Source organism: Solanum pennellii, chromosome 11 (assembly GCF_001406875.1).
Source record: "Solanum pennellii chromosome 11, SPENNV200".
NCBI classification, from domain to species: Eukaryota; Viridiplantae; Streptophyta; class Magnoliopsida; order Solanales; family Solanaceae; genus Solanum; species Solanum pennellii.
The window spans coordinates 59,259,893-59,280,750 of NC_028647.1; the positions used below are offsets into that span (position 1 = coordinate 59,259,893).

Genomic DNA, 20,858 nt, shown 5'->3' on the forward strand with positions numbered 1-20,858 from the left:
TTTTAGGAAAAAAATGGTCCAACACAAAATAAACGCTCAAAAATTAAAATGGTGAAAATTAATTCTTCTAATTTTTCATTTAATCAAAATCGCAAATTTAAGCAAATATTTAAGAAAGTCACAAGAAAATAAATAATTAAACCAGAATTTGCAAAATCAAATCAATGAAAGAGCTTAATTTAAAACTTGTAACTTGACATTTGAAATTTCAAGTTTACGTTACATTAAAATATTTAAAATACAAATGTAAACTTCTCAAATTTGAAATTTAAAACTTTAAAGTTGAAATTTGAAACATGAAGCTTGAAATTTGAAAATTGAAAATTGAAACTTGAAAATTTAATTTGTAATTTGAAAGTTAAAAGTTAAATTTAAAATTTATTAGCTAAAAACATATAATTTCAATACAAATAAATAAGTATTTAAAAATAAAAAAAATCCCCCATTCCGTCCCGTACCCGTCCCCCCCCACCCCCAAATCCCATCCCATCCCGTATATATAGTAGGATGGGATGAGACCTATTTCTGTCCCCCCAATCCCGGTCCCGGTCCAAATTTCCCTTCCCCGTCCCCTGTCCCGTCCCGTCCCCCAGTCCCCGTCCCCGTCCCCTTGCCAGCCCTAGTTTGAACTTGAAAATGCAGACATTTTTTTCTCGAGAACAACTCAGGCCACTAATAAGGTTTTAACAGATGACAATAGAAAATTTTCAGCCAAAACCTAATGAGATTACGTATCATCAAAAATCTATGGATTATAGCACACTAAAATAGTAAATTTGGTCATTCCGGCACTAGCCCGTGTTTGGAGATGAAAATGGAGATGTTTGTCCCTCGAGACCAACTCACGCCATTAGTAATGTTTAAACGGACGCTCACAAGAAAATTAAGCTAAAAGCCCATCGAGATCACTTATCACCTGAAACTCATAGACTATAACACACGTAAAATGGTAAATTTGGTCATTCCCGCTCTAGGCCTCGTTTAAACTTAAAAAAGAAAACGTTTGCCCCTCGAAACCAAGTCACGCCATTAATAAGGTCTTAACGTATACCCATAAAAAAAATTTGATAAAAAACCTATCAAGATCACATATCACCAAAAATTTATGGATTATAGGACACACAAAATGATAAATTTGAGTTCCCGCTCTGGCCTCATTTGAACTTGAAAATGCAGATTTTTGCCCCTAAGGACTCACGACGTTGATAAGGTTTTTGTTAGGTTTTATTTACCCTAAATTTCTTACCATAAATAGGTTTTCCTTTTAAGAAATGGTTTTGGATTGACTATTTTTTTTTCTAGTAGGAAAAGGTTTATGACTCTATAAATAGAGACATGTCCCTTCTAACTTAATCAGCATTCACAATGTAGTCTTAAAGGCTTTGAGAGTTTTGGTTAGGGGGAGAATTTATGGGTCACAAGCTTGATACGTTATCACTTGTGTGAACCTCCCATGTATTCTGAGTGAATTTTGTTGAGATTGTTTCCCTCTGTATTTGTACTCTCATATTTATAGTGGATTGCTCATCTCCTTTGTGGACATAGGTCGATTGACCGAACCACGTTAAATCTTTGTGCCTTTTGGTATATTTCTCGTCATCTTCTTACTCGTGATCTTTTGAGATTTGCATTGCTAGCTTCCGCGTTACACCTGCATATTTACGGTCCTAACAAGTGGTATCAGAGCCAGATTCAATGATGGAGTCAGGTTTAGTGGTTCGATAATCGATGATTGAACCAGGTTAGAAGGAGGTGTTTATCTTGGCGGGTGTAGTTCTAGCCGCAACCTTTTTGACAGTAATGAAGATTTTGTTGGAGAAATTATTTAAGAGAAGTTCTCTGTGTTGAGACATAAATTTTGTAAAGGAGATTATGGAGAGGAGAAGCAAGTTGTTGAAGATTAAGTAAAGAAGGTGGACAAATTTATTTTGTCAGAAATTCAGGCCAAGGGGGAGATTTGTTAGGTTTTATTTGCCCTAAATTTCTTACCATAAATAGGTTTTCCTTTTATGAAAAGGTTCTGGATTGACTAATCCTTTTTCTAGTAGGAAAAGGTTTAGGACTTTATAAATAGAGACATGTTCCTTCTAACTTAATCAACATTCACAATGTAGTCTTAAGGGCTTTGAGAGTTTTGGTTAGGGGGGGATTTTATGGGTCACAAGCTTGATACGTTATCACTTATGTGAACCTCCCATGTATTCTGAGTGAATTTGGTTGAGGTTGTTTCCCTCTGTATTTGTACTCTCATATTTATAGTGGATTGTTCATCTCCTTTGTGGACGTAGGTCGATTGACCGAACCACGTTAAATCTTTGTGTTTTTTGGTACATTTCTCGTCATCTTCGAGGTTTGCATTGCTAGCTTCCGCGTTACACCTGCTTATTTACGGTCCTAACAGTTTTAACAAACGGCCACAAAAATTTCAGCCAAAACCTTTCGTGATCACATATCACCAAGAATCCATGAACTATAATAAATATAAAATAGTAAATTTGATCATTCCCGCTCTGGGCCTCGTTTGAACTTGAAAATATAAATGTTTGCTCTTCAGGACAAACTCATGCCATTTATAAGGTCTTAGCAAAATTCCACAAAATATTTTGGCGATGAACACATCGGGATCATGTATCATAAAAAATTCATGGAATAGCAAACGTAAAATAGTAAATTTTGCCATTCCTGCTCTAGGTCTCGTTTGAATTTGAAAATGCAGATATTTGCCCATCGGGCACAACTTTCGCCATTAATAAGGTCTTAACAGACACCGACCAAAGCTTTTGGTCAAGAATCTATGGGATCACATATCACCAAAAATCTATGGATTATGTACACGTAAAATGGTAATTTGGTCATTTCCGCTCTAGGCCTCATTTTAACTTTTAAATGTGGATGTTTTCCCTCAAGACCAACTCAAGCCATTAATAAGACAGACGCCCACAAAAAAATTCAGCCAAAAATCCATCGGAATCATGTATCACCAAAAATTCATAGATTATAGCACACGTAAAACAGTAAATTTAGTCATTCCCACTATGAGTCTGATTTGAACTTGAAAATGCGGATGTTTGCCCCTGGGACCAACTCACACCATTAATAAGGTGTTAACGCGCTTTTTAAAAGATTTCGCCAAAAATCCTTCGGGATCACATCTCACCCAAAATTCATAGAATTATGGCAAACGTAAAACAATATATTTTATCATTCCTACTCCAAGTCTCATTTGAACTTAAAAATGCGAAAGTTTTTCCCTTGGAACCAACTCACGCCATTAATAAGACCTTAACAGACGCTCACAAAAAAGTTTATTCAAAAACTTATCGGGATCAGGTATCACCAAAAATCCATGGATTATTGCACATGTAAAAGTATATGCTTGGTCATTCCCGCTCTGGGTCTCATTTGAACTTCAAAATATGGGAGTTTTCCCCATGGGACCAACTCTCGCCATTAATAAGGTTTTAACGAACGCTCACAAATTTCATCTGAAAACCAGTTGGGATAGCCCATGTAAAATGGTAAATTTGGTCGTTAATGCTCTGAGACTCGTTTGAATATTAAAATGCGGATGTTTTCCCATCGGGACCAACTCACGCCATTAATAAGGTCTTAACGGATGCCGACAAAAAATTTTGGTCAAAACTTGTCGGAATCACGTATCACCAAAAATTCATGGAGTATAACACATGTAAATTGATAAATTTGGTCATTCTCGCTCTGGCCTAATTTGGACTTGAAAATGCGGATGTTTTCCATCGGGACCAACTCACGCTATTTATAAGATTTTAATGGACTCCCACCAAAATTTCAGCAAAAAACCCATCAACATCACGTATCACACAAAATCGAGGGATTTTAGCGCATGTAAAATGATAAATTTTGTCATTCCCGCTTTGTGCCTTGTTTGAATTTGAAAATTCGAACATTTGCCCTTCGAAACGGAGAGACCAACTCACGCCATTAGTAAGGTTTTAATGGACTCCAAAAAAAAAATTGGTCAAAAACCCATCAGGATCATGTATCAGCAAAAATTAATGGACTATATTAGACGTAAAAGGATAAATTTGATCATTCCTGCTCTGAATCTCATTTGAACTTGAAAATGCGGACGTTTTTATTTTGCTACTAACTCACACCATTAATAAGGTCTTAGCAGACGTCCACAAAAATATCAAACACCATATGGATACAAAAAGATCAAACTTATAATTCAAACAAAAAATAGATAGGACCCAATTTTCTAGAATATCTGCAATCAAATTTTCTTTTCTCAGTTCAGTACAAATTTACCCATTCTTAACTTGGTTCATTTTCTTGTACAAAATTTATCAAAACTATCAAATAAAATAAACGTTACTAAGAACTTGCATTTGTTCATAGTTAAAAGCGTCAAATGTAATGTCTAATGTTGTTACACCATAGACCAATTAATTCCAAAGGAATTTTCTTTTTAAAAGAAGAATAGAAGCAAATGATAAAATTGATCATGATAATGAAGCTAATTCTTTAAAAGATCACCGTGAAATAATACTTTATAAATTCTTGAAAATGGTTTGTTTATCTGAAAATGATGAAAAATAAAGAGATCTCAATAATTATGTCGTATTGACAAATGTAAAATGATCTCTCCAGTATCTTCGATATAATATAATACTCAATATTATAAATGATAACAGAGATCATAAATTTAATATTTTCGTATAGCGTGGACATAAAAGTGATTGTCCAAATAAAAATATAATTCAAATATATTTTATTCCACTTAAAAAGGTGTCGTTTTGAACCTATAATTCAAAGATATAGAGATATAATAAATGTGGGGTACAAATGATTATTGTGCAGAAAGTAAAATCATAATATATAAATATGACTTGTGTATTATTTTTTTTAGAAAAGTCTTGAAGATGTTCTTCTGTTGTGAATGCAATGAGATTTTTTGGTTTGCAATACATGAAAAACAAGAATACATATAATTGATTGTTGTTATGTCTAGCTAGAGAGCAATACTTTTGTAAATCAATAACAACAACAAATCAAGTGAAATAACATTAAGTGGGGTCTGAGGAGGGTAGAGTGTACGCAGACTATCAATACCATGAAAAATAGAGCGATTGTTTCTAAAAGATCCTTAACTTAAGTGTATCAAATCAGAAAAAGAAGAATACAATGATGATAGCGTAGTCATTAATAAAAAAAAAGTGTAAAGTCTACAAAAAGAATTAACAAACATAAAAAATACTGTGATAATAGAAAATATAATAAATCCCATATGACATGAACTACAACGGTACTACTAGTACTACGATTACTATCCCTCTATCCTTATACGAGACCTCCACTTCTTCCTATCTAGAGTCATGTTGTAGGTATATAAAGCTACGTCATGTTCTCTCTAATCACATCTCCCCAATTTTTCTTTGGCTTACCTCTACTCTTCCGCGTGCCCTGTAAAACCAACCTCTCGCACCTCCTGTTCACATGCCCAAACCATCTCAATCTCGCTTCCCTCATCTTAACCGCCACAGAATTCACTCACACCTTCTCCCGGATAACCTCATTCAAAATCTTGTCACTCCTAATATATCCACACATCCATCTTAACATCTGCATCTCCGCAACATGCATCTTCTGAACATGTGGTTCTTGACTGACTAACACTCCACCTAATACAACAAGGATGATCTAACCACCACTCTATAGAACTTCCCTTAGCTTTAAATTTAGGTGATACCTTCTTATCACAAAGACAGCCGAGGTAAGTCTCTATTTCATCCAAGCAGTTGTAATGCGTACATTTTATGACATCATCATCATCAATATCCTCAATATTTTAAATTACAGACCCAAGATACTTTAAGGTTTTAAATTGTTCTGAAACATATAAAGATTCCTCAAAATTTGTTAAATAAAACTTAAACAAATCCTTATATGCGTTAAAGTGATTTCATTGAATACCCGATGATTGTGATATTACTATATATAAATAAAGATCATTTAGACCTCATAAACATGATGAATACATTGAAACATTATCAGTCATATACTACAAAAGAAACTTTTGATAAATTTGCTTAACCCAACAAATAATAATGTCAAGATTTTATTAGTTATACAAACACATGACCTTACATAAAGTTCCATCTTCAAATAATCTATTTGCATGTGAGGATACTTTCATATTATTAAATTCTTCAAGATAATCAATTAATACATATTCAAGTTTGACCAAGATATTAGCAATGTATAAAGCAAGTAGATCAATATATAAACATTCTGTGATTTTCTATCATAGTTAATTTTGTTTTATTTTTACTAATTTTGGGCTTGAATCTAAATTGGCTTTTCCATTTCATGAATAAATTTATATAAGCTATTTAAAAGTATTCATAAAAAAAATATATTATGTATATTATTTTCCCGTTCAGTTCAATTACTTTTTCAATTATTTTGAACAAACCCAAACCAAACTAAAAAATATAAAATCAAACCCAAATAAAAATTATTTATTTAATCAATTAGGATTGATTTTAACCCAACTGTGAACACTCCTAACCTTCTCCATGATCTTCCCCCATACTGTCCATAATTAATGCCATGTTATAACAACCACTTGTATGCCCCTGCAAACACTATAAATAAAGGCATAAACACCCCTATTTTACATACTTTGATACACTTAATAACTTGGAAGAAATTAGAAAAAAACTCTAATCTTGTCTCTTTATTCTATTGCATTCATCTTTTGACATGAAATTTTTTTTTCAAAATAGATATAGTCACTCATATTGTACACATAAGAGATGAGAAGTAGGAACATCTCAAATCCAAACTGATCTCATGACATGTCTCAACAAATTACAGTACAAAAGCTTTTTACTCCATCCCATAACACACCCTGTCCACTATATTATATAGTTTTTTTTTTTTTTGGTGTAAAACTTCATCAGAATGAATTAAATAACTACAATGACATAGAGTTGATTTTTTTTTTTTTCAATAGAGACAAAAAGCAGGAAGAGGTGAAAATACACAAGAAGTACCATCAGTACATAAAGTACATTGCTATGATGCAGAGGATGTACAAATGATGAGATGTTGATCATACATAATCTTCAGTTAGTTCCACGGAGGAGACGAAGGTTTGTACATAAAATCTTGAGATGTTGATCCATAGTTAACGTCAAGGCCATGGAGTTGCTCCATCAGCTGAGAGCGCCTTTCTTTGAAGAAGTCAAGACGCGTTGTTAATTCTACCAAAGTGGAAGATGCAGCTGAGGGATGTCGGCCATAATCCATCGCCTGCTAAATTCATAGTCAAAGATCATCACCATATGTCACTTAACTTCTAAATATCCATATATGCACAATCACCATGAGGGGATCCTGGATCTAAACTTAATGGGTTCAATCTTAAAGTTCTTACATTAAAAACCATTATATCATTGAGACTATGGGTTCAAAATTTAGTATCTGTTGAAGTTTTATTGGTTTTTTTCATATTTATGTTCTTGGTAGAAACTATTGGGTTCAGTCAAAACGATCAAACAAAAGATGCATCGCTGTTGGGTCATCATACAGTCGATGCATATCTAGCAATGTTGCTAAACTTACAAGTATCATGTTGCTAATCAAAGTGATAATAGAAAACCAGGTAGTATAAAACTACTGGTGCAAGAAATCCTACCAAACTATGATGTAGCATTTGTACAGGGTTCATCCAAGTATGCATAATTTTTTTTTGCAGCCAATTGTGTGACCCCTTGTTCATCATCTGTTGAGAATGAGTAGTAGTAGAAGTTTTTATTTCTGTTACCTCAATGGCCCTTGAAATAGAAGGTCCACAGGGAGAATCAACAGCACCGAGTTCATCTAAGGATAAACTGGTTGACGCGTCAGTACTCTTGGAATCACTCAAGGTTGTATCCAAGAATAGCTTCCGAGCAGGCCGCCTACTACTGGCCCCAGATGTCAGTACTTGTCCTTTGATATTCCTCGTATCTGCACCCAGCAATTCCTGCATTTTGTTCAAGGAGTCTTAAGATATATGCTAATTTATACTACCTTGACGTCAGAATTTCAAGATGATATGCATCTAAATTTTTTACAATTAACTTCAATTGACAAAGGGGAAAAGATTGCCCTAATAGTTCAGCTATGACAGCACAAATTTTAACACTTGAAAACCTTTTAAATTTCCTGAAAATTCTATGGGTCACAGGATCATCTTGGAATAAAGACTCCTGAAAATGGTTTTTAGGTAACGAACTTCAACAGAAGACCCACAGAATATACCATCTAACATTGTTTCAGCTTCTAAGATGGTAATGTCAGCACGAGACATGCAATAGATCTAACAAGCGATAAACTATAACATGGAGCAAAGTAAGAAGTTACTCCACCAATCACAAAAGATAACTTCTAACAGCTTATAGGTGATGTCTACACAAATAGGAAAAGAATTGACATTCACATCTTCCGGTAAGTGAATAGAAGAGGAAAGGATGCAACAATGGGAAGTGTTTACCTTTTCAAAAAAAGGATGCAACAGTGGTAAGGGTCAATACAGCCTTTGGATGATTCGAAGGATATATTTATGAAAACAGACTGAACTTCCATGGTCATCAATTCTGTTTTGATTTTCAGGAAATGCCATGGTTACTAATTACATGTTCTTTTGCACGGGTGGACTAAGGTAATGAAGTTGTAAAATATAAGGTGCATGCCTTTAAAATTGCTCCCTTATTTCAGAAAATAAAACAAATTAAAAGGTATAAGTACCATGAAGAGACAAAGTAGTTTCTCCAACTCAGGATCCTTCAACCAAATGAAGACTTGAAAGTTGGACGATGCTAAATAAAGCAGAACTTAGGGTGTGTTCAGTACTAAGGGAAATGGTTTTTAGAAAAATATTTTCTGGGAAAATAAGTGGATTTCTAACTTATTTTCCAGTGTTTGCTACATAAGCAAAAGATGTAATCTTACAAACATTTGTATTTAACCTATACAAATACTATAGGAGATGGGGCTAGAATAAGGGTGTGGGGTGGTGGGGAAGACACAATCGATGTGGAATGTCACTTGTCGAACTTGTTTTCCCTAATTCCACTATGAAAGTCATTTTTTACATTTTTAAGGAACTTGTTTTCCTAAAATATAACTGGTTCTTGTATCAACTATATTTTGTAAATTGTAACAAGCTTGGAACATATGATTATATGCACCAACTTCAGGGGAGAGTGTTATAATCTAGACATCCTACACTAATCTATCTAGGATCTTGTAAATATAGAATAGCTAGTAATTATGTATATGATGCTCTTTCCATCCTTAGAATATGTATACTTAGCTATTTGAACCCCAATGGCTTGAGGAAATAATCAAGTGGATTATTCTCAATTCTACTTCCCTTCTTCTTACTTTCTCATATGGTCACAGAATACCCCGAACCCAGATAAATGCAGCAAGTCTAACTTTTTATGAGCCGAAATTGTGTGATCGATATGCTAATAAATGGTAAAAATCACCTCACTTCTTTGTCTTCTTTCATGATTACAGAAAGCCAGTGTTGTGTCAAAATCTTGTTGGAAATACTTCCTGCAAATAAAAATACACTTCGTAAGTAAAACGAAAAGTTATCCAATCAGGAGAAACGGTTCAGCGCACACACACACACACACACACACACCCCAAAAAAAAAATCTTTCAATATGTATGCCCAAGGATGAAATGTTAATACAATGTCCCATGTGGATCATTTCTTCACTTCATGTGACAAGGAAAAGTACAATGCACTGTGGTGCTGTAACATGGAGCCTGTACTCAGAAGTCACAACCAGCTGCTAAATAATCAAAGCTTGAACACTGAATAGGCACAAACCCAATTATTCTTTTAAAGAGAAGTGTTGATTAAATGCAAAACCAACTGGTTCGACACTTCATCGAAAAAAAACCCTGAAAGATGATTCTAACCAGTAACAATTTTATCTCATACAACTTCTCCAAATTTCAAATAATTAGATAAATTTAACTATTAAAATTTAAACTTTGATGTTAGATTATCTGTTTACAACAGTCGGATTACGATAATAACATTTGTACGTCAAAGCATAATGTTTTACGAGCTTAAAACTTGTTGATGCAGGAATAATAGTCAGAAATGAGCCTATCCATTGACCCACAAGAAAATCACAACTTAACATAGATAAAGACAAATTGATATTCTTCTCCTATAAGTACCAAAATATCCCTTTGTTACAGAATATGGTAACAAATCACGGAGTGATTGTAGGATATTACAGAATAATAAGAGTGATTGTAGAATATTTTCTTCTATTTGTTTTGATTGATTTCCTTTTATAGGATTCCTTGTAATTGTATAAATACCTTGTATATTCATGAATAGAAGAACAACTTCTTCCATTAGTTTACATGGTATCAGAGCCTAAGGCTCAAGTTTTTTTGAAGTTCGATTCTTTCCTCGCAGCCTAACAAAGGTTTGGTTCACTCATAAGGAGCGAAAAATTTATCTCACCAACATCATAAGAAGAGACAGAAGGAGATTTCTGTCTGGAAAGGAAATCTCTGGTCTAGGTGACAGCAAGTGAACCTCACGTACCACCTGCACCTCGTTTCTATCTTCCACTCGCTGGCGTGTGTCCAACATATGTATTTTTGTCTTACTTCTCTGGTCTCTTCTAATCAATCACGACACTTTCTGGTATTCTTTTGGTGTTGAATCTCTATTTGAAGGTTTTTTGTTTCACTTCTGGTATTCTCTAATGTTGCTGCTGAGACTCAGATTTTTGGGTTTCAGAAATCTGGATTCATGAACTGATTAAAAAGCCACTGTTCAGTCAAATTTAAACATTCTGGTTATAGATCATTTGTTGCTTTTATTGCTTATATCAGCTCTTTGACATAGTTGAACACTATATGGTTTGCTGCCTCATAATTTTAGTTTGCTGATTCTAGAAGATATTGTGTATTTCTTCAATCTGGTAGACTTATTTCAGAGGAACTGCTGGGTCAGACTTGTTGAACTCCTTTTGTTTTCTGTCAAGAATTACACCAGATATATTTAACAGAAAAATGACTAAGAAGACAATTCTTGTTTCAGCTGATGAGTATGCGAAATTCTCTCAATTTAAAAATCACTTCAAAAATCACTTAAGGAACCCATTTCAGTTACTACATTAGCAGAGTCAAGAAAGACATGTCTCTTCTCCTCATTGAATAAATGGGTGATTGCTTCAAGCGCCACAAATCACATGATATGTAATTCTGATATGTTCTCTAGCTTTTGATCACATAAAACACTTTCTTCTGTGACGGTAGCTACGGTTCAACTTGTAACATTGTGGGATCAGGAACTGTTAAACCAACTTCAACTATTACCTTGTCATCTATCTCAAGTCTACCAAAGTTGGCCTTTGATTTGATCTTTACCAGAGACCTCAATTGTTATATCTCATTCTTTCTGGATCATTGTTTGTTTCGTGATCTTATGACAAATAAGGTAATTGGTAAGGGACATATATCTGATGATCTCTATATTTCGATGAATGGGATCCTCGATTTGGTGCCTACTCCAGTATCGTGTTTCCATTCAAAACACATTGTCAGTTCGGACATCCTTCTTTACGTATGTCAAAGAAGTTTTGTCCCCAATTTCAAAATGTTTCTTCCGTAAATTATGAGTCATGTCAATGCAAAACACCATCGCATCTCGGTAGATCCAAGGGTTAATAAGCGGGTTGGGTTCTAATGTTTTTCTTTTATAAAGGTAAAGTTGTATTCCTCAGCAATGAGGGAGGGTATGCTGGCAACCATCAAAGAGATTTACATCAACTCATCAAGTGACCCAAAAAAGACCAACTCAAGAAATTGCTACTAAACTTATAAAGAAGAGAAAAAATTTAAAATCTTTCCAGCATCCTCTATACCCTCCTCTTTAAACCAAAAACAGAAAGTCTTCATACAACGCCATTTGATCTTTTGCACTGATTCTGCGGTATTTTCCATACACCTCTTGTTTCTTTCTCTCCAAATAATCCACCATATACAAGAGGGTATCATGTTCCGCCATTTCTCCTGGCTCTGAATATTTGGGGACCATGTCCTGTTGTTTGTTTCCAAATCTGGGCATACGTATTCTCTTGAATGACTTGAATTTATTTTATGAAGAGTCGTTCTGAAGTGTTAACTCACTTCTGTGCCTTCCATGCTGAAGGCAAAACTCAATTCCATGCTTCAGTACATATTCTAAGAAGTGTTAATGCCAAAGAATACATGTCAGAATTGTTTCAAGTCATTCATGAGACAAACGCAATATTCTCCATCAGCCTTCATGTGTTGATACACCTCTCTAAATAGAGTTGTTGAGAGGAAAATTATGCAATTACTTGAAACCGCTCGAGCACTTCTGTTCCAAATGAAGGTTTTTAAACAGTTCTGGGCAGATGGGGTCTACAACTTGTTTTTTGATTAATGGGATGACATCTAGTGTGCTGGTTGGTAACATGTCTTATAGTGTGCTTTTCCCAAACAAGTCTCTATTTCCGGTAGAACCTAAGGTATTTGGAAGTACATGCTATATTCGAGATATATTCGAGATGTTCAACCATTTGTTACCAAGTTGAATCCCAAGGCATTGAAATGTGTTTTCCTTGCCTATTCTCGACTTCGGAAGGGATACCGGTGTTACTCAACTGAACTTGGCAAATATTTGGTGTCAACCAATGTGGTATTTTCCGAGACTATCCCATTTCTTTATGCACCTCCCATTTCTACTAGCCAGGAGGAGGAAGATGATTGGCTAGTCTATCAAGTTCCACACTTCGAAAGAACAATTAAATGATGTTCCACTATCACCCAATTCTTCTATTGAGCACCAATCGACTATTTTTTTTGAGCAAGAAATCTTTTTTTTCAGATCTAATCTGTTTGTGCTAGCAAGACCTCCAATTGTTCAAGTTTACTTGAGGAGAGAGCAATGAAACATGTCTTGTGCCATTTTCTTCGTCATCATATCTTCCACCATTCGATCCTTCGAAAAACATTGACCTCCCTATTGCTCTTTGCAAAGGTACACGTACTTGTAAATCCACATATTCCATTGCTAGTTTTGTTTCCTATGACAACTTATCCTCTGTATCTAGATCTTTGATTGTTTCTCTAGACTCTATCTCTGTACCCAAAACAGTCAAGGAGGCTTTGCATCATCCTAGATGGTCTGGGGCGATGCTCGAGGAAATACATGCCTTAAGAGGAAGATCACACGTGGGATTTGGCAGTGTTATGAAAGGCGAATAACACAAAAAAAACTTTAAGGTCCGTTGGGGCTTTAGGCGCAAAGCGCGTATAAAGTGCGTGCTTTATTGACAAAAGGCGCAAAAGGAGAAAAAAATACAAACATATATGTTTAGTTCAAGACTAATTATTATAAACATGAATGACAAATATATGACCAAAGAAATTGAAATTTTTTTATGATAAAGTGTTAGTGTCATTTCTTTAGAAGAGGCTTTTTGGCAAAGAAAAATGACACTGAAGCGCACATAAAGCGAGGCGAAGCGCTCAACACGTTTCGAGCCTCACTTCAGGGCTTAAGTACGCTTAAAGCGTGCCTTTGACTACATTTGGATTTGGTGGATTTACCTAAGGGAAAGAAACCAATAGGATGTAAGTGGTGGGTTTTCGTAGTTAAAGTATATCCGGATGGTTCTGTGGCCAGACTTGTGGCTAAATGCTATGCTCAAAACTTATGGATGGATTATTTAGACACCTTCTCACGGTGGCCAAACTCACTTCCTTCCGGCTATTCATTTTCCTAGCTGCTTTTGAGAATTGGCCTTTACATTAGTTAGATATCAAGAATGCATTTCTTCACGGTGATCTTTAAGAGGAAGTGTATATGGAGCAACCACTAGGTTTTGTTGCTAGGGGGGGAGAAAAGTGTGTCACTTGAGGAAGTCCTTGTATGGCTTGAAGCAAAGTCCCCAGGCTTGGTTTGAGGTAGTTTAGAAGTTTGGACTAAAATGAGCAAATGTGATCATTCGTATTCCACCGGCAATCCGTAGCAAGCACTATCCTACTTATTGTATATATTGATGACATTGTCATCACGGGAAGTGATTGTGGTGATCTCTTCTCTCAAGTCTTTCCAGCATTCTAGGTTGCATATAATTTTTTTTTTGTGAAGGTAACAAATTCTAGGTTGCATATAATAGAAGCAAGGGAATTTTTCTATCTTGGAGAAAGTTGGTTGCCAAACCTTGCAGTACTCCAATGGTCGCCAATGTGCAAAGATGATGGTGATCCTCATGATGATCTAAAGAGATATAAGAGATTAGTTGGGGAATTGAACTATCTCATTGTGACTCGTCCCGATATTGCCATCACAGTAGGTATTGTTAGCCAATTTATGTCATTGCCTATGGTCAAACATTTGGAAGCTTTAGAACAAATTCTTTGTTACTTAACAGGAGCCCTAAGACGTGGCATATTGTATGACAATCACAGTCATAATCGTGTTGAGTGTTTTGCTAATGCCGATTGGGCAGGATCCAAAATTAATAGAACTACAACAGGCTATTGTATTTTTGTTGGAGGGAACCTAGTATCATAGAAGAGTAAGAAACACAGTGTTGTATCTCGATCTAGTGCATAATCTGAATATAGAGCTATGTCTACGCGTGAGATTATGTGGATACATCATTAGTTATCTGAAATTGGAGTGGAGCACACTCTGGTGTGACAATCAGGCTGCTCTTTATATAGCCTCAAATCTGGTGTATCATGAAAGAGATAAACACATTGAGGTTGACTGTCATTCGTGAGAAGTTCCAGGATATTTGATCTCCACTTGCTAGCTGAAGACGAGAGAACAATTAGCTGATTTGTTCACCAAGGTATTGAATGGAACTCGAGTTAGTAATCTTTGTGACAAGCTAGGCATGATCAATATCTATGTTTCACCTTGAGGGGGAGTGTCAGAATATGGTAACAATACCACATAGAGATTGTAGGATATTACAGAATAATAAGAGTGATTGTAGAATATTTTCTTTTATTTATAGGATTCCTTGTAATTGTATGAATACCTTGTATATTCATGAATAGAAGAACACCTTCTTCCATTAGTTTACACCTTTCTTCTTTTGTTACCACAACAAAAAAGGTACTAGTGATTTTCTGTTTAGAACAATAATATATGGACAATCATTTTGCAAACATCGTTTACATGTTCAATCAAATGGAAATGGAAATCGTATCAAGCACTCCTCATAAAAAGCAACTACATCTGTAAACGACTGCATGCAACTAAGAAGTGCTTGACATTAAAGCAATTGCACCTGAAAAAGTACAAATCCAAAACTCACAATTGAGAATTATGGTTTGGCCCATTTTGAAACCGCTCACAAGCATCAGATAGCGAGCCATAGTGATGCTGACGTTGCTGATTAAGTTGATGATGCAACTCAGCAACTTTCTGCTTTAATCTAGCCACATCTGCTTCTGCCAGGGCTATCTCTTCGAGCTCGGCCCTAGTCTTTAAGAAAGTAATACCTTTCAGAAGCATATTAAAATTAACTGAAAGTGGAAGAATATAAACCTATTGAATCATCAATACAAACCTTGGAATCCATACCGCGAGTGCCCGAAAGTTGTCCAGAAGACATACTCAAACCAACTTCCAGTGCAGCTCTTAGATCCCTCTCAGCTTGTAGCTGTTCTTGAAGTCTTGCAACCTTCATCAGAACCACACATGACTTCTTAGACCATAGAAAATATATGGCATCTTGTGGAGCAAAACGTTTCATCAACTAAAAGTGGACACCACATCTTAAAATCACTGAACACGTAGAAAGACAATTCTAAATTTATCAAAGAGAGACCTTGCTATATTTTATATAGTGACCAAAATATAAGAAAACTTGCAACAAGTGGGAAGGGCTGATATTGAATTGGAAAGGTCATTAATGAGTAAACAATCAACCCAAAAGATGGGCATAAATTAGAAAAAAAACAAGGTCGCCAAAAAATGGTTTTGTAGTAGTTTATCTCAGCTATGTAAGTCAATGTGCATAGATTTGTGCAGCCAGCCACTGCATATTTACTCAGACCCTCAAGAAAAAGAGAAAATCAGCTTGAAACGAAACAATTGTTTGTGGGCTTTCTAGGAGTTTATTGCACGGGAAATATAACATACATCTTGTTCAAGAGCCAAACGACGCTCATGCAAGGCTTGCTTCCGTCTCTCCAAGCTCGCCTGCAGAATTGCATTTCCTCTTGCCTAGTAAAAGTGGCAACATTAAGGGTATCAGAAAGGAAAAAAAAAAGATGAATTATGAGGTGCAAAATCTACTAATATAGATCACCTCCTTTGCAATCCTATGGCGCAAGTCATTTTTGGTAATCTCAAGTCTCTGTATAGCAAGTCTGTCGACAAGTTATCAAGGCTCGCATTAGAATGGATGCTGAATAATTAAAAGGGGCGAAACAAGATCAAACTAGCTCATTAATGATATATGGTCCGGAAGTATTTTATCTTTCAGTGTTGCATCTCTCAACGAAGGATGAATTTACAAAATGCAAATTGAACAAATGAATAGATGCAGGGAAAGATAAAAGGACATCACTATCATATGGCACTGAAACCTCACTGCAAACAACTTACATTTGCACATAAGCATTTCACCAAGAATAGCAACACTTTTGCATCGACCCTCGCCCATTCCCCCTCCTTGTCATAGAACAAGTCTCAGACTCGAAAGTATGTGTAATAAAAAACGGAGTAAATATCCACATGGATACCATAGAGGTTTCAGTTGATAATAGAGCTTCCATTGTTTAAGTTAAAGGAAGTAAATATTCATATTAACATTAAAGAGGCCATTTATCTATCCTTGATCTCCCAAATGAAGACACCAACGGAAGGGGTAGGGGAGAGAAACATACTCTTCCTCTCCAGAGGAGTCAATTGATTCCACTGATGGCGTCTTTCTAGCCTGTGCAAAAGAAAACAATCAAAATATCAGATTCCCAATTCCAGCTGTTATGATACAAATGGGTGACAGACACAATACTTCTTTTCTTTATTTCAATTTTTTAAGAAAACAAGCACGTTAGTTTATCAATCAATAATTTCTCCAAAGTTTGATCATCTATTTAAAGGAAAAAAGATATTTTTCTGTTTTTCCCCACATGTATAGAAGTTAAATAATTTATCCAAAAGGTAAGAAATAATACTCAAACTACAAATCAAACTTTTGAGTGTTCTAGACACCAGAGAAACCCCACAGATTTTACATAATACTCCCTCCGTTCACTTTTACTTGTCACACTTTGACTTGCCACATCCATTTAGAAAATAATTATTGATATAGGTATTTTACCAAACTATCCCCAATAAAATGATGTCTAGAAAAATAATTTGAAAAATAAGTATTTAATGATGAGGGTAAAACATGGGAAAAAAATATTGTTTTTTCTTGATATGCCAAAAGTGAAAAGTAAAAATGAAAATCTATTTAGGAATAAGTGACAAGTAAAAGTGAACGGAGAGAGTAATAACCACATAAATTAGACTAACCATGTGATAGAAAGAAAATATTTATGTATCACCCATAAACAAAAGAAACTGTGACACTAACTACAACTGAAATGGAGTATAACCCCCAAAAAATAAATAGTCCCACCAAGTGAAATCAATCCATAAAAGCCAAAACTCACATTGCTTCTCCCCCAAAAAGTTGACTTTTTGACATTCAGGTTAGGAGTTAGCTTGCTGCTAGACTTGTCTGCGCTTGAATCACGTCTGGAGATACCATGAGCTGGATCCATAGATGGAAGTATTCCACCCATAGATCGCTGAGACTCACTACCAGCTAATTCACTAGGATCATCAACTTCATTTCCACATCTTTCCAGCTGTTCGCTGAAAGGAACATTAGAAACTGCATGGGGCTGAGTGTCTACAGTTGGTTTTAAAGTCACTCCTTGTACACGATTATCCCTAGGAGACTCAACATCCGAATCATCACCGCTGAAATCCTGTGTAGCAAAATTAATGCACACGCTAAATAAATGTCTACAAAAATCTAATAAGTTTGGCAGGACATTCTAGTTGCTCAAGCTTCATACATGAGATTAGCAGGAATCAGTTTTGTATGGAACAGACCAGAGGAGTAACAATATCCTTTTGATTTAGGTTGTTATATAGGTATAACATTTTCATTCATGCATGATTAAGAAGAAGCAATAGTCAAATAACAATTACCTTTTTGTATGGATAAGAGCCATAGGAAATAGTTGTAAGTATATGACTTTGCTTCTCAAGGTTAGACTTGAATGAAAAACGGAATAGAAATAAAGGGCAGCCCGGTACACTTAGCTCCCTCTATGTGTAAGGTCAGCAGAAAGGCTGGAAAAATGGAAGGGATTCAGATGGAGCTAAAAGGACAGTAAGGATCTATAAAGCTGACCCCAAGTCCCCAACTAGCTTAAGATTAAGGCATTAAGAATTTGAGTTTGTTCCTCATTTACAAAGAATCAAGAACTGTATGCTGCTCAGCTGCGTGATGTTTAGGCCATTCCAGTTTCTAACGGCCTCATGCGAGCCCACCCATATGATGAAGGATCCAACCAAACTAGATTTTAAAAAACTCTCTCTTTTTAGAATGCGTTCCCCTGATAGCGAAAACCCAGGTTTGCTGGATGCCTCTTCTCTCGACATCTTCCTCCTAAATCCAAAGTCGACCAAGCTAAAGCTCCCATAAAAGACCTATTCTTCCATCTCCAACATTCTCGAGTTGTTAACGCCTTCTGCTGCTATTGCTTATGTCTTCATAAAGGTTGTGTATTTGCTTTCTTTGAGAAGAGGGTCTTTCAGAAACAATTTCTCTACCTGATAAGGTAGAAGTAAGGTATGTGCACACTATATCCGCCCCAAAACTCATTTGTGGGACAATCCAAGTTGCTCGGACTCGGGTTCGGGTATCCGAGACGGACGCGAATCCGAGAGTCGGATTCGGCAAAATTTAAATTTTAAAATTCGGAGGTGCGAATCCGAATATGGATACGGGTGCGGGGATTCGGCTAAAATTATTCAATATTATAAAAAATATAGTTATAACAATAATAATAATAATAATAATATTAAATATCTTGTAAAACCTATACTTAAAAGCATATGTACAAATTTAAAAGCATAAATTAATTATAAGTTGTTACTAATTAATTTTTAAAAAATTCTAATTCCTTTTATTGATTATAAAAAAAAAATCATTTATATATATAACCCAACTTTAATTGGATAGTACAATTCGTGATGTATGTTGTCCTTTCTTCTCCCAAGAAACCCTAAGCATGCTCTGTTCCTTTTCGAGAAAAAAAACTCTTTTCTTTTTCAAGAAAAATACTTTAAATTCATTGTTCTTTCCATGAAACCTTCACCTCCTCTCTGTCCATGTACAAGAAAAAACTTTGCATGCTCTCTCTCTCTATTCTTGTAAGCTTTCCCTTTTCACTATTCTTTTCCATGGAGCAACCAGACCTTGTGACAACTTCGTTGGAGAAAAGTCGTCAACTTTCGCCGGCCATGAAATTTATCTCTTCTTCCCATTTTTTTCTCGGCTCTGGTCAAAGTATCCGGACCGGATTGACCGAATCCGACACGCAGGAGAAACGAAGAGTCCGCGCAACATAGGGGACAATACAAGTACGTTGTTATATATAAAATTTGGAGAACACCCTTCCGTGTACTTTTCTTTTTCAAATTTACTCAAATATTTTATTTTTATAAAAATTACCCCATATATATTATATTTCATATTTTTTTAGATAAAGTACGTTCAAATGACCATATATTATCTGCAAAATATATAACCAAACACAACTCCAACAATTTCAAATAAAGTGAAAAAATATTTGTAATGGTATGTAGTAGTTCGTATATGGGATCTAGCCTATGACATTATGTAACTATCTATTTTAAGATATTACTCTTTTAGAGCAAATTTGATGGTATGCTTTAGGTAAATTAGTGAAGTTGTGTAATATTACTAGTTTTTAGAAATCGGGGGTAAAGATCATATTTAGAAAAAGTACATTCAAATTATAAATATTCTTCACAAAAAGCATGGCCAAACACAATTCCGACTCTAACTTCATAAATTCCAAATAAAGTGAAAAGTATTTGATTTTCATGGCCAAATGCCCACTAAATAGGCTTTCAGTCTGGAAGAAAAGAAACAATAGATGTTTTGAGAATATTACTAATCCAATGCAAAAAGTAAAACAAAACTGCATTAATACTTTATATCTTTGGTGTAAAGAAGAGGGTATAGATGAGGTAGAACAGTCAGTAGACTTCTTAGACTATCTGTAATTATGATTACTTGCATTGTTATTTTTTGATGGTTGACAGCATACCCACATTACTGAGGAATATAACTTTACCTTGCTAAAAAAAATGATATAAGGGTGTGGAATAAGGAAGTATTTGTGGGATGTAGAGGTGAAAATGAGGGAGCTGGTGGATGAGGTGGGAAGGGAATTAGATGAGAGGGGAAGGAGAAGAAAGCAGTTTTAAAAGGGGATGTAGCTTCTTTGGCTTTAGCTCAAGACTCAAGAGACTAGTCTAAGACAAAAATTGAAGGCGTTGTGGTTGGAGGAGAGTGATTCCAACACAGTTTTTCAAAAGGTAGCAATGGCAAATAGGAGAAGGGATTTGATAAGAGTCAGTGGAGGTTGGGGTGAGTTACACGTGGGAGAGGAGGAAGTATAGGGTGCAATGTTTAGTTCTATAATGTTGGTCAAGAAGGAAGTGGAGTGGAGGCCAAATTTAGGGGTGTTGG

General features: G+C 35.4%; 1 protein-coding gene across 6 annotated transcripts in view; it reads right to left on the reverse strand.

The window, feature by feature from the left end:
• Positions 1-6,702: 6,702 nt before the first annotated feature.
• Positions 6,703-20,858, reverse strand: part of LOC107004985 (rho GTPase-activating protein 7-like) — a 44,147-nt gene continuing 29,991 nt past the window's right edge. For 3 of the 6 annotated variants that reach the window (XM_015203424.2, XM_015203426.2, XM_027912972.1), the window contains 9 exons: positions 17,734-18,054; positions 16,960-17,009; positions 16,380-16,440; positions 16,211-16,294; positions 15,636-15,749; positions 15,381-15,550; positions 9,525-9,594; positions 7,814-8,014; positions 6,703-7,302 (listed from right to left, as the gene is read on the reverse strand). In XM_015203424.2, coding sequence (XP_015058910.1) covers positions 7,117-7,302; positions 7,814-8,014; positions 9,525-9,594; positions 15,381-15,550; positions 15,636-15,749; positions 16,211-16,294; positions 16,380-16,440; positions 16,960-17,009; positions 17,734-18,054 — 1,257 coding nt within the window. In that variant the 3' untranslated portion in view covers positions 6,703-7,116. Of the gene's footprint in view, positions 7,303-7,813; positions 8,015-9,524; positions 9,595-15,380; positions 15,551-15,635; positions 15,750-16,210; positions 16,295-16,379; positions 16,441-16,959; positions 17,010-17,733; positions 18,055-20,858 lie in introns of those variants that run through there. The other 3 variants (XM_015203428.2, XM_015203425.2, XM_015203427.2) reach the window with 2 other exon arrangements.